Below are 14,100 nucleotides of genomic sequence, written 5' to 3'. Positions count from 1 at the left end.
AACATTATTAAATTATTTGTTTAGCAGAAAATCTAAGCAGAAATGAGTTATGGTTTGCTTTTTTTTACAGATTTTATTTATTTGTCAGAGAGAGAGCGAGCACAAGTAGGGGGAGCAGCAGGTAGAGGGAGAAGCAGGCTCCTCGCTGAGAAAGGAGCCCAATGTGGAACTCAATCCCAGGCCCCAGGATCATGACCTGAGCCGAAAGCAGATGCTAAACCGACTGAGCCACCCGGGGTGCCCCAGAAATGAGTTTTTATAACCACCAATCTATGCCCTAAAATCCACCAATCAAATGGGCAGTAGCATATGCTTACTTACAAGAACAAAAGCAACAGCAACTTTTTAAAAGAAAACTTCTTGTAACAGTATTCATATTGATGATATGTGATGAGTAGAAGACTGATACGAAACGTTTTTTTTTCCTTAAGTAGGCTCCATGCCAGCATGGAGCCCAATGCGGCACTTGAACTCACGACCCTGAGATCAAAACCTGAGCTGAGATCAAGAGTCAGATGCCGATTTAACCAAATATTTAACCGAATGAAACACCCAGGGCTCCCCAAGACTGACATGAAACTTTAAAAAGTTATCAAATATACTGTACTACCAGGTAACAAAAATTCACCATTCATCTACATACAGTAGATGAATACAGTATTTAAAAATACCAACTGAGAAACATTAGTCAATTAACTGAACTAAATTTTAAAAGAGCTGTGATGAACATATAGAATCTGTAACACTATGACTATTCCTTTTGTAAAGCCTTGGAAAAAGTAATCTTTGTTTATTATTAATGGAGAATTGCTTGACTATACCTAGTCATATCAACTACAGCTACTATGGCAATTTAAAATTTAATGGGCCTAAGAACAGGGTTCAGTTCTGAAATGATAAAGTTAAATAAATTCCAAGTTCTTGCTTAAAATGCCTATACAATAATTTTACTTAAATATTTTAGTTTCTATTTTTCAATGTACTTATTTTACATTCCCTCGCTTATTCAGAATGGAAACTGAATCACCTTACTTTCAATTTCTTTTAAATTTTTATTTATTTATTTTTAAGTAAACTGTACACCCAATGTGGGCCTTAAACTAACAACCCCGATATCCATGGTGGTATGCTCTACTGAATGAACCAGTCAGGAGCCCCACCTTATTTTCTATTTCTTATTTTTGACATGACAATGTGAAATGATATTTATAAAGAGACTATAAAGGGCTAGTTAATTGTGAATAAAAAGATAAAATGTACACATCTAAGAATGAGGTTAAATAATTTATCCTAGTGTGCTACATAGGAGGTCCAACAAATGACACTTAGGGAATTGAATGGAAAAGAAATCCACAGACAGCTTTTTTTTTTTTTTCCACAGACAGTTTTAAAGCATAACATTAATTCTAGCAATTACAGATTTTATTTATTTATTTATTTATTGAAGAAAGCGCGTGTGTGAGCAGGGTGCAGAGAGGCAGAGGGAGAGAGAGAGAGAGAGAGAGAGAGAATCTTTTTTTTTTTTTTTTAAAGATTTTATTTATTTATTTGACAGAGAGAGACAGCGAGAGAGGGAACACAAGCAAGGGGAGTAAGAGAGGGAGCAGCAGGCTTTCCGCTGAGCTGGGCCCGATGCGGGGGATCGATCCCAGCACCCTGGGATCATGACCTGAGCCTAAGGCAGAGGCTTAATGGCTGAGCCACCCAGGCGCCACAGAGAGAGAGAATCTTAAGCAGACTCCACGCCCAGTGTGGAGCCTGACTCAGGCTTGATCTCATGACCCTGAGATCATAAACTGAGCTGAAATCAAGAGTTGGACCCTTAACCAACTGAGCCACCCAGATGCCCCAACAATTACAGATTTTAAAACAGAAACTAATCTTTGAAAACATTTTAAATTTGACTTTTAAAATCAAGTTTTAGTCAGTTGTTGTTAGAGAAAAAAAATGAATAAATATTCTCTCATTTCTTACAGAAATCACCAATGCTGAGTCACTACAAAAGATAGCTAATGTGATTTATGTGTCTTAATAGACTGAAGTATAAGCTTTGGTAACTAACTAGAAATGAAACAAAGTTTTATGACCCTGCAAAGTATCCAAATGCTTGAGAACATGCACATGCAATGTGTTCTGTAGCAGCACTAGACTCAGAGAGCTTTAGAGGGGCTTGTGTCTGGCAGAGGGTGCAGAGCCAGTTTATGTTCACTTGAATCTTGCCCCAATCCTACATTTATTTATTTGTTTGTTTGTTTATTTATTTAAAAGATTTTATTTATTTATTTGACAGAGAGACACACACAGCAAGAGAGAGGGAACACAAGCAGGGGGAGTGGGAGAGGGAGAAGCAAGCTTCCAGCTGAGCAGGGAACCCGATGTGGGGCTCGATCCCCCTGAGCCGAAGGCAGACGCTTAATGACTGAGCTACCCAGGTGCCCCTCAATCCTACTTTCAGACCATGTACCAAGTACCAAAGATCCACAAATTTTCTGCATAACTATTTTAGACTATGTGTATAGCCTTAGCTTAGAAGAACTGGCTGGTGTATGAAGACCCTCTAGGTATAGAATGAAGCTAAGAAAGGGAAAAGAAAGGGGTGCCTGGGTGGCTCAGTTGGTTGGGTCACTGCCTTTGGCTCAGGTCTTGATCCCAGAGTCCCGGGATCGAGTTCCACATCAGGATCCCTGGAGTCTGCTTCTCCCTCTGACCCTCCCTCCTCCCTCTCACGCTCTCTCTCTCTCTTTTTCTCTCAAATAAATAAATAAATAAATAAATAAATAAATAAAATCTTAAAAAAAAAAAAAAAAGAAAGAAAGAAAGGGAAAAGAAGGCTGGCAGGCTGGGGAATCCTCTTTCCTCATGTTGCCATAATCAGCTTGGAACTCCCAAGCATTCTGATAATCCTAAATTCAAATCTTGCCTTCCAGGTTGATACGAAAGTATCTTAGTCCAATTAGGAGCATAGGACATATTAATTTGCTAGTTTAACTGTAACTTTTAAATATTTAGACAAATAGTATAATAGTTGCCATTTCTACACTGAGTGAATATTAAGGTAATATTCTACACTTATGAATATTAAGGTAGGCCTAGTTTTTGCTGTTATATTTATACACCACTAAATATTCAAATGTTTAACCACAGTCCCTAGATGAATCACAACAGCAATTGGTTTATCATAATGAGATAGAGCAAATTTTCTATAACCAAGTTTTCCTAAAATCATATTCTCTCTCATGTACACCTGAAAAGATTATCACAGTTTATAAAACACAAAAAAAGTGAAATTATAGGAAGATTCTTTAATTAATTATATCATAAAGGCAGAAACTGAAGCATGAGGTCTTATTATGAAGCTTGCATACCATGTATTTATTTGATGAAGAGTTTCTGAGAGTGATTGCTATCTATTGAATACAGAATATGAAAGGAAAAACTTAAAAGAATAAACATATGTTAATGATTGCCTAAATGTGGCCAAAGACAGCCAATAAGTATATGCTGTAAATCAGAAGACTTAAAAGCTGTTTTACCTGGCAATTTTTCAAAGGGAAATTTCTAATCATCAGCATGTATCGCTAAGAAATGAGGATTCTTAATGCTAATGCTAAGCACTTCAAAGTCCTGATGTCCTTCATAATTAATCAATAAAAACAAACAACCACAAAACTTCAGTATTTTCAGGACCATAAAATCTTTAAGGCTACTCCTTGACCATACAAATACACTTCCCTCTTCCTTTCCCACACAGATGATAGAGAAGCTCATTAGGAAAAATGTTCTCCTGTATCAATTATGTCAGCTTTCTCCCCACACGAGTAAGCTCCTCTTCACAAAAAATATTAAATGCCACTATTTAAGTAATTAACAGTTAACTAAAATGCTTTAACTACCATTAGTTTTAAGTCAAACTTTCTTGGATTTTTGAGACCTTCCTAGAAAGAACACAATCAAATATTTGGTCTTTTAGTATCTACTATTTCCTATTTTTGTTGAAACCAGTATATTATTTCTAAACTTTGCCTTTTCCTGTATGAAAATTTTTGTAATAAACTGGTGGATAATAAGCAAATGCTGTGAAATTCAGACATGATTCTTTAAAAAGGAGAGATTAAGTGATAAAAAGTTATTATATATTATATATAATATATAAAAATGTTTTATATATATATATATATAAAGTTATCACATCAAGTGATAAAAAGTTACTATAAAGACTAGATATAACTCTGTCTTAGCTACTGTTTCCATTGCTGCTTCTTGTCAGGGCTTTTCTTCCCCTGCCATCTTTATTCACTTTGTACCTCACTGAATCCTGAACTATTTGGGAATAACATAAATGACAAGCTTACAAATATGGAGGAACTGCTAAGTCTGAAGTATGCCTGAGACTGGAATGAACTGAACCAATGGTGTAAACATAGCCGAAATCAAGCCTAGGTCAACGGAACATGTGAAGAGTTTCATTTTCCAAAATGTTCTCCCTATTTTTTTGCCAGGAAAAGGCTTTTCTTCTCTAGACAACTAAATGAATGTAGGCAAAAAATTCTTAAGATACTTCTTACCCAGAGATCTTTCAAACTTATAAACATTTCAATTGTTCTTATTGCTCTGGTTTCTAAAGCAACTACTTTACCTAAATGCTTGAAATTATATTTAAAAGGTTTATTAACCAGTAGTCTTTGATATTTTTGACTTCACAAATTAGAAACTGTTACATGAATGTAACTCTATTTGTGATTTTATAATTTATCAATACAAGCTTATCTCTCACCTCTCCCAAAATGCATCCTATAAGGCAGACACAGACTTAACTATTAATAGCTTCCAAAGTTGTCACTTTGACCTTTCCGCACATAACAGGTACTTAATGAATGGTAATTCTTACTAAGAAGTAATCTGCATGATATAATTCTGAAGAGTAGGATGGACTTCAGAGCATACTTAGTTTTTCTTTTTTACTATTAGAGCATAGGCAGAAATATACCCTTAACGTAGGAGTAAAAACAGTATTTGGTGGCCATCTTCTTAGGAAATAATGCCCTTAGTATCAATTCATCTTAGCACACAACTTTTTCTTCTTGGTTGGCTGGTCTTCATATGCTTCCAAAGAACGAGAAATTAATTACTGATTTTAGTTCAGAATTTTTTATTTTGACATACCTGGGTCTGGAGTGTAAGTGAATGGCTGAACATCATGAGATCTTCCAGCATTGGTCACTACATATATTCCCACTGATACTGGCAAAGTTATATGTTGGTCATGATATGGGGGAACCTTCACAATAAGATGATTCTAAATTTAAAGGAAATAACAAGAGTTAAAAAAGAAGCAAAATTTAAATAAAAAAATTGAAATAATCATAATTTAGTACATTTCTTGTTAGCTGGAAAGTGTATCAAAAGTCTGACTAGAAAAAAAATGCAGTTTAAAGCTCAGGGTCACAGGCATCAGGACATTAATCTTAAAATTGCTTTTAATGTTTTGCAATGGCTTACAAGGTGCTTCTCCTGTCAACTGTATCTCTTTTCCACTACCCACAGACTTGTTATACTCTGGCCACACTGACCTTCTCAGTCCATTCTTTTAACACACTAATTTTTTTTTTTTTTTTTTTTTTTTTACCTCACAGTCATTACAAATTGATGGTTTCTCCTATTGGAATATTCTTCTTTCACCTCTTCAAATGGCTAGTTCCTTACCCATTTTCAGGTCTTACTCAAAATGTTACCTCCACAGAAAGGCCTTCTATGACCAACCTATTTAAAGTAGCACCTCTTCCAAACCTGGTCACATAATCTTGTTTATTTCTAAAATAGCATTTATCACCACTAGAATTTATTGTGATTATTTGTTTTTTGTCTCTCTCCAATCACAAGAATTTAAGCTCCATAAGAACCCAGAATGTTTTGTTCTTTGTTCTATATCCACTGTTAAGCACCTTACACTAAATACACTACAATGTATTTGTTGAATAAAAGAATGAATAAATTTTGAGGAAAAAAAATACATCCAACAAGCACAATATCAGTTATCATATGTTTTATAAAACATTAATTGTGAGATGTACTTTGCAATGCAGTTCACAACTGCTTCCTAGTCGCTTTAATTTCCATTTAAAGTCAAATAGAGTTCAGTGTACCTAAACCCTAGCAAATCAAAGTTATTTTTTTGTTGGAATAGTGGCAGAAGCATCCTCATAAGCAAAAAATTCATAAACGCTTCCTCAGCACTCACTCAAAGGGACTCCATCTTCTTGGAGGATACCATGATCTATATATGAGTTTGGCTCTTCTTCCCTAGTATATTACAGTAACAGGAAGGAATATTAAGGGACAGTGATTGTATTTTTCTATTGAGGATGTGATATGCAGGAGGCCAATGCTCACAAATGAGGATGACATGAGTTTGATGACATTTTTTATTTAGCTAGACTACAGTTGGACTCAGCTGACAGAACAAGTGACAAATAGGGCCAAGGTCAAGGTTTCAATTTTTGTGCACTTAATTTGTTTCTAAGCCATCTTAAAACACTCTCTGAAACAGTCACATTATAAATAAAGAAACAGCTTCTGGTTTATGGCCTTATGCCCCCTAAGCCCACTTAGCCATCTCAAAAGAAAAAAATCACTTTTTAAGACAGATGTAAAACATGTATACATGTGTGTATGTCCACAGATACTGGGGAACAAAAATCTGAAAGCACATATTCAAATGCACATGAGGTCATCAAAAAATGTATCTGCATTGATCCAACTTCTAATAAACAGTTTTAAAATCCTGTCTACTCTTAATGTTACTCTTCTGTTTAAACACTGTAACTATGTCACAAAGCAGTCCTACCTACAGTTAAAGAGATGGTTGAATGGATGGACTTGTGAGGTATCCTCCCACTCTTAAAATTATTTGTCAAATTCTATAATTGAAATTATTCTTCTGAATAAAATCTTGTTTCTTGGTAATCAGTAACAGAATTAGTATCTAAAAGTCAGATGCATTTTTGTTTAAAAACTTACTCCACTTGCTTTGGAGAGCATATTTAAATAAACCTAATTTGAAACCTTTAAAAAACCAAATGAACCTATTTTTATACTACTCCTTCATACTCCCTCAATCTGAATCTAGAAATTCTATGTGATTTGAATTAAAAACTAAGTAAATTATGAACAGTGATACAAAGTTGTTTTTAAATACTATTTTAATAAATTAAGAGCAATTAACTACCATTAAGCTAGGAGCATGGTACATATAAAACATACAAAGGCTTGGGAGGCTCTTGGAGCAGGTTCAATGTTCTTTAGGGTAAAAATAGAAGCAATCTTAGAAAAATCTGCTTGGATTCAAACTAACAATTTTCTTCTTCTCAGGAGATAATCTTCTTTAGAACTTATAAAGCAATGGTGCTAGATAGTTTTCATTCTCCTAAATGATAATTTATCACTGTCACATTCATTTTGCAGTTGGGGATACACACACACACACACACACACACACACACACACATATAATTAGAAACAAACAACAAAACACAACTCCTAATAAAATCATTTGAAAATACATAACTTCTAAATTCTCAAGCCTTTGTTCAGTCTAGATGTTCCCCCAAATTCTGAGGATCTCTTTCGGCATTTTTCAAGAACTTTATTTCCATATTTATACTGAAAATTCCATCTTGTCCCAAACTCCAAAGCTTCTCCTTATTTTTTTATTCCTTCCCTCTAAAGAATGTAATAGAACCCAGAAGACTAAAGGTTGAGAAATAACAATCAACACAACTGTATTTTTGATACACTAATGCCTGTTTTAAGTTTTATAAAACAAGTTATTCTTAAATCGAATTTATACTTCTTAGTTTCTAATATACCCATTTTTAGCTTCTAGTTTCCTTGTTAAAATCACTTCCATATTTCAAACTGTGAAACTCTCTTGCTTTCTTTCAAAACCAACTTATCTTTAAGACTATATGTATACATACATATATACATAGAAAGAGACTATATGTATCTATATATATGTAAAAGAGATCTCTTACAGGTTGATCTTTAAGATATATATCTTTTGTATATATTTAATATGCAATTCCTACAGAATTTATCTGAAATTGTTAAAACGGGAATAGATATAATGACCCTGTGCCTACCACATTTGGTATACATGTGTATGAGACATTATTATGGTTTTGAATAGAAGAGCCAGATAATAAAAAAATAACTGTTTTCCCAGACTTCATTAATCTCAATTTTTAAGTCTGTTTTTAAAGTTTTATTCATTCTTAATCTTTACACCCAAAATGAGGCTTGAACTCACAACCCCGAGATCAAGATTTGCATGCCCCTCTGACTGAGCCAGCCAGGCACCCCTCAATTTTTAAATAAAAAAAAGTTTAATGTCTGAGGAATTGATTTTGGGGTTGCAAATAAATAGTTATCACAATTACTGATAATGGTAATTTCCAAAGTTATCTTTAAATGGTCTTTTTTATTATACCATCTTTTGGTCATTTTTTAATATTGTAGATGTCCTTTCTGTATAGGTCTGATATTTATTGACTACAATTTCTTTTCTTTTGTTTTCTGAGTACCCTTCCCTCTAAATGTTTAAATTTTTTAAATAGATTTTATTTTTTTACATAATCTCCTCACAGAGACTCAAACCCACAATCCTTAGATCAAGAGTCACATGCTCCACCAACTGAAGCCAGCCAGGCACCCCTAAATGTTTAATTTTTGTTTTTTTTTTCTTTAATATAATCTATTGGATCAATTCTTTATATCTCCACTGTGATCCCATTCTAAAACACTTCCCAGAAAGTCCCTTAGGAAAAAAAAAGACAGAAAGCTCTCTGAAAAAAGATTAAAATTTAAAAATGAACAGCAGAACCACAGAATTAATGAAAGATCGTATTATGTTTTAGTTTGTTATACATACTTGCTTGTAAAAACCCCAGGACCTCTAGATATAGCCACCAAATAAGGACATTAATTCCTTTCCATTCCACCATGTCTTATTTTTATGATTATTCTTCTTTAATCTACTGTAGCTGGCATAACTACCCTGAAAAAAAGTGTTTTAAGAATATTAACTACCCCATGCCTCAAAGGTAAAGAAGGAAGGAAGGAAAAAAGGAAAGAAGGAAAGAGGAGAGAGGAAGAGGGAGAGGAAGAGTTAGAGGAAGAAAAGGAGGAGGAGGAAGAAGAGGAGGAGGAAGAGGGAGGCAGAAGATGAGGAGGAAGAGGAGAAGAAACAAAGACTTCTTAACATTAAGTTCTATATGAAAAAGCAAGTTAAGAGTATAATTTGTTGGGGCTTTCTTATTAATAGTTTGTATAATTTATAGGGCAAGTTTCTCAGTCTCTAGAACTAGTCACAGGATTAGGTAAGGAAGAGAAATTGTAACAGAATATTACTAGCAAAGGAGTTTACATTAATTTAACCAACTCATCAAAAAACTAAACATATTAATGGCACACAAAGAAGTATTGCATGGATAAATTAAGCTTCAGTCAGGACCAAAGACTATAGGCATGTAAGAGCGTGGTTGAAATCACGGTTTGAAAATGCCCTCAGAAAGAATAAAGAACCTCAGACCCCAGAGTCCTCATTTTCTTCAGAGTGAATAAAATGAACCAACAAGTTTTTCATGAGTATCTGTTAAGAGGTTAATATTATGAGGAACACGTAAGAATCATAATACATTGCCCCTAACCTTTGGGAGTCCTTGAGAGGAAGCCACTGTTGGTTCATGGGGAGTGGGAACGGTCTGATCAAAAAAGTTATATAAGAAATCATAAAATGTCAGAGTTAGAAGGAACCTCTCAAATAATCTAGTAAAGATTTACAGATTAGAAAACTGGGGCACAAAGTGACTTGTCTTATTTAGGTAACAAAGACTGTTAGTGACAAAGCAAGTGCTGTAACTTCAGTTAAGACAGAGATTGCCTGACAGTATATGTGACAAAGGAATGACTGTTATGTCCTATTATCTCTTTTTGACTGCATGTAGTAGCATAAAGCCAAAGGAAAACTTTCTACATAGTATTTATCTAGGTACGTAAGAAGCTCCACTTTATAGGATATTATTTTGTGAAGAATTAACTTTACCCTGAGGTCTAGTTTTTTCCCTTTACTGAAAGGTAATATCTTAAGACCCTAGAAATTCCTGCCTGATAGGAGAATCTCTGACTGGGGGCTTTGTCCACTGGACAGTCTAACAATGTGATTTATGAAAGGGACTTTAGAATGTCATATCAGTTCCAACCTCTGGTGGAAGTGGAGACTAAAGGTGAGCTGCATGATGGGCAGTATGTGACTGAGCCCCCCAAAAAACTCTGGACACCAACGGCTTGCGTGAGCTTCCTGATTGATAATACTCTGCATATTGTCACACATGGATGTGCTGAGACTGTAAGGCATCCTGAGGACAACAAAAACTTCACCTTTGGGACCTTCCCAGACCTTGCTCTATGTGTCTTTCCCTTTGGCTGATTCTGATTTGTGTCCTTTTACTATAATAAAACTGAAATTAAATATAGTGTTTCCTGAGTTCTGTCAGTTATTTTAGCAAATCTAAGGGGGGAGTGGGAACCCCTAAATTTGAAGCCAACTGTCAAGAAAAGCTTGTTTAGCTAGTATCTGAACTGAAGTTTAGCTAGTATCTGAACTGAGGGAACACTGTGCCCTTTGCTTTGAGTTTGGCAATATATTTTATTGGATACATGTTTTAAATTTTATTTTTAAAAAAATACAAAGAAATAAAAAAATTTAAAAACTAAAAATTATAAACTTTTCTGATAAATTGGCCAGTCTCTAATTTTTGCCTCTTCCATCTCTCTGCTTGTTTTCATGTACTCTTTTCTACTCCTACCAGCATTTTATAGTAAATTTTAGGCTTTGGGTATTTTACACATTAGTTTGTTCCTGCTTTGCTGTCTTCTCTCCATGATCTATACCTGTATATGCTACTCTTCTGCATATGCCTTCTATATGATTTGTTCATAAATTTGTCCCTCTTTTCTGCTAGTCTCAACGTCTATAAGTTTGGTACTATTTGTTCTACATTCTAATTCTTAAGTCAGTTTTTTATCCTTGTTTTCAAGCTCTTTTTCCTTGTCATTTTGAAAACAATACACGGTGAGGTTCTACAAACACAGACTCTTTAATGTAAGTTTAACAAACAGTGCCTCTGTGAAAAGGTAACTAACAAACATAAAACACCTGATACAGCAGGTACTCAACAAATAAGTTTCCCTTTTATTTAACTAAATAGTAGGCTAGGATAATCCAAATCGTCAGAATAAACAAATATTAGGAAAGAAATGTCTCATTTATTAACAATGATAATTTACTAATGTTTCTAACTTTTAAAAATAGAGAACTGTCAATTCTAGCATCAGTGGAATTTTCAGTTACAGAAATTCAAGAAAGAAACTTAAATGATTTATATGAATTCCACATAAAGAAGAAATTTAATCTGCTGATTCAGGAAAATTTCAGAACAAAACTGAATTTCTCAGAGAGTAAATAATTTAACTACAAAAAGGGTTAAATTATACCTGATGAAATAATTCCATGTCAATTTCAGCTTCTGACTTCCAAGAGTTTTCATCTGATTGAAATAAAAACAGTAATTTACTAAAATTTTGAAACCGTTTTTACTTTGTAGCTATTATATCTCTAGAACAAAGCAGAACATGCGACAATCTCCATACCAGTATTATGCCTACTTACCAGAAACATTTTCTTGGAAAATAACTTTAGTTCCTTTCAGAAAGTTCTTGCCGATTAAAAATACTTCTTCCTCTCCTTTCACCGAACAGCTATGCAAGCTTTTCTTTAAGATTTCTGGCACTCCTGCTGGCTGAGCTGTGGGTACACATAAGCATTCCATAAAAAGAACCACCAACACTTATTTCTTTTCTAAAATCAGTTCCAGAAGTTGTCTTTGTTGACCCCTGAATTTGACTTCCTTTACCCTGCAACTTAACTTTCACCCTAACAGAGAAAAACCCATATTAATATGGAAAATCCATATTAATTTTTAATAACTCTGATAAGATTTTAGAGGGATGGATTAATGTCTAAGATGAGGTTTTAACTTATTATGTGTCATCTTTGTTTTATTATTATGTGAATAATAAACAAGTTTTAAAATGTGTATTTATTTAAAAAAATTTTTTGTCTTAATAATATTTTTAAAAAATTCTATTTAAAAACAAGCTTGTCCCACAAACCTAACCTCAAAAATGTCAGCTATGCTTTTGCCATTACAAGACTTCTGAGGCAATTATGTGCCTCTCGGTGGTACTGAGGGCTTCTTTAAGGATCTACACCCAGGACTCAGAGGCCCCACACCAAAAGAACACGTAAAAACAGACTGAATCTAATTCAGAATAGTTTTTTCTACCAGAGAATCTCCCTGAACTAGGATAACCTGAGGTTTAAAAATAAAATGCACTAGTTTTTCAATTATAAAGACTAAATAACCATTACTAAAATAAACAAAGAAGTTGTAAAGTACTGAGGGCACACATCTAATGAATAAATTATAATCAGCCTACCAACTTTCTCATGCCAGAATTTCCTTAAGAAAATTTAATAGGTATTGCTCAGCAAAACAGGTTCCTAAGTCAAGTAAATCTGGGAAATACTGGGTTAAAGCAAAGCTAAATGAACAAAAGGATTTCTCCAAGTACTTAAAATTCTGATAAAGACTATAAATATCCAAGAAGTGAATATAGTATACAGGTTCCCCAATATATTTGACTCCAAAAACATTCTTCCTTATTGACACTTAAGGACTAGTTTTCCACCAAAATACTCTCTGGGATACTGGTGTATGCAAATAAAGAACTTTTAAGTCCTCAAAAAATTGCTCTCCAGGAGGTTAAGCACTTTGACATAGATCACACTATCTGTTGGTTTAGTAAACCCTCACAACATAAGCACTGCAAAGGTAAACTTAAATTTGGCTTGTATAACTCACCAACTTTTAAATTAATAAAAGAGTCCACTAAACTTTAGGAAAAGTTTAACTTTTTTCTCCATAGACACATATATTTAAATAGTTAATTTTATCTTTATAAGAATATCATACAGGAAATTTTTACTGTCAAAATATTCACTGCCCCTCTTTCCCTAGGTCCTTCCTTGTGGAAAGGCTGCAATTCTTGCTCCACTCATATCAGGACTGGCCATGTGATTTGTTTGTATAATGAAATATGAACTGAAATAATATGCCAGTTCCAAGGAAAAGCTTTTATAACCTCACACAGTTCCACTATCTCTCACTTACTGATACAAACAAGTATCCCGTCCTTATTAAATATTTAAATGGCAAATGACACTTTTAGCAATGTCTAAGAGTTTAAAAGAAATTGTGAATGTATGTCCATATACACCGGTTAGAACCCACAGGGTTAATGTTATGAAGAGAACGGAAAAAGTTATTGGTCAAATACTGGCAATTATATGCCCTTTTTAAATGAAGAATTAACTGAACTTATTTATAGGTTTTTAGAGTAACACTAGAACTAGACAGTTGTTTTTAAAGGACATTCAAGAAAAACATAGTAAATTTTTTAAAAAGATTTTTAAAGTAATAGCTACACTCAACATGGGGCTCGAAATCACAGCCCTGAGATCGAGAGTTGCATGCTCCACTGACTGAGCCAGCCAGGCACCCCAGTAAATATTATTTGATTAGAAAACAATAAGAGGTGAAAATTTTATGGATAACTGTATTAATGAAATGAACGGAAAGTGTACAACCTTTCCCCTCATTTTCAAATACTTTATGGAAATTCCACTCCACTGACGCTTATCAGAACTTTTTTTTTCCTATTTCATTTTTTCCTTTTATGTATTAAGGGCACATGATAGCCAAATGAGGCTCCGCTGAAGGTACAACGTGTATATATCTTCTGTATATTTGTATTTACATTACACAAAGAACTAGTCTGTTACTGTTCAAGATAATTTAACTTTCAACTTTTGACCGTAAAAGGTCTTTTCTATTAAAAAGTTTAATGGTTACCTAACAGCCCAGACACCATACTAAACAAAACTAAAGTCAGTATCATTTACGGATTAACTATTTTATT

At 34.0% G+C, this 14,100-nt stretch overlaps 1 protein-coding gene across 7 annotated transcripts in view; it reads right to left on the bottom strand.

The window, feature by feature from the left end:
- Positions 1-14,100, bottom strand: part of NFAT5 (nuclear factor of activated T cells 5) — a 112,227-nt gene that overhangs the window by 18,388 nt on the left and 79,739 nt on the right. For all 7 annotated transcript variants that reach the window (XM_026495118.4, XM_026495119.4, XM_057314207.1 and 4 more), the window contains 3 exons: positions 11,729-11,863; positions 11,554-11,606; positions 5,164-5,296 (listed from right to left, as the gene is read on the bottom strand). In XM_026495118.4, the coding sequence (XP_026350903.2) occupies positions 5,164-5,296; positions 11,554-11,606; positions 11,729-11,863 (321 nt within the window). The remainder of the gene's footprint in view (positions 1-5,163; positions 5,297-11,553; positions 11,607-11,728; positions 11,864-14,100) is intronic.

Source organism: Ursus arctos, unplaced genomic scaffold (assembly GCF_023065955.2).
Source record: "Ursus arctos isolate Adak ecotype North America unplaced genomic scaffold, UrsArc2.0 scaffold_19, whole genome shotgun sequence".
NCBI lineage: Eukaryota > Metazoa > Chordata > Mammalia > Carnivora > Ursidae > Ursus > Ursus arctos.
The sequence above is the reverse complement of the archived record's forward strand: the minus strand, read 5'-3'. Positions and strand labels throughout refer to the sequence as shown.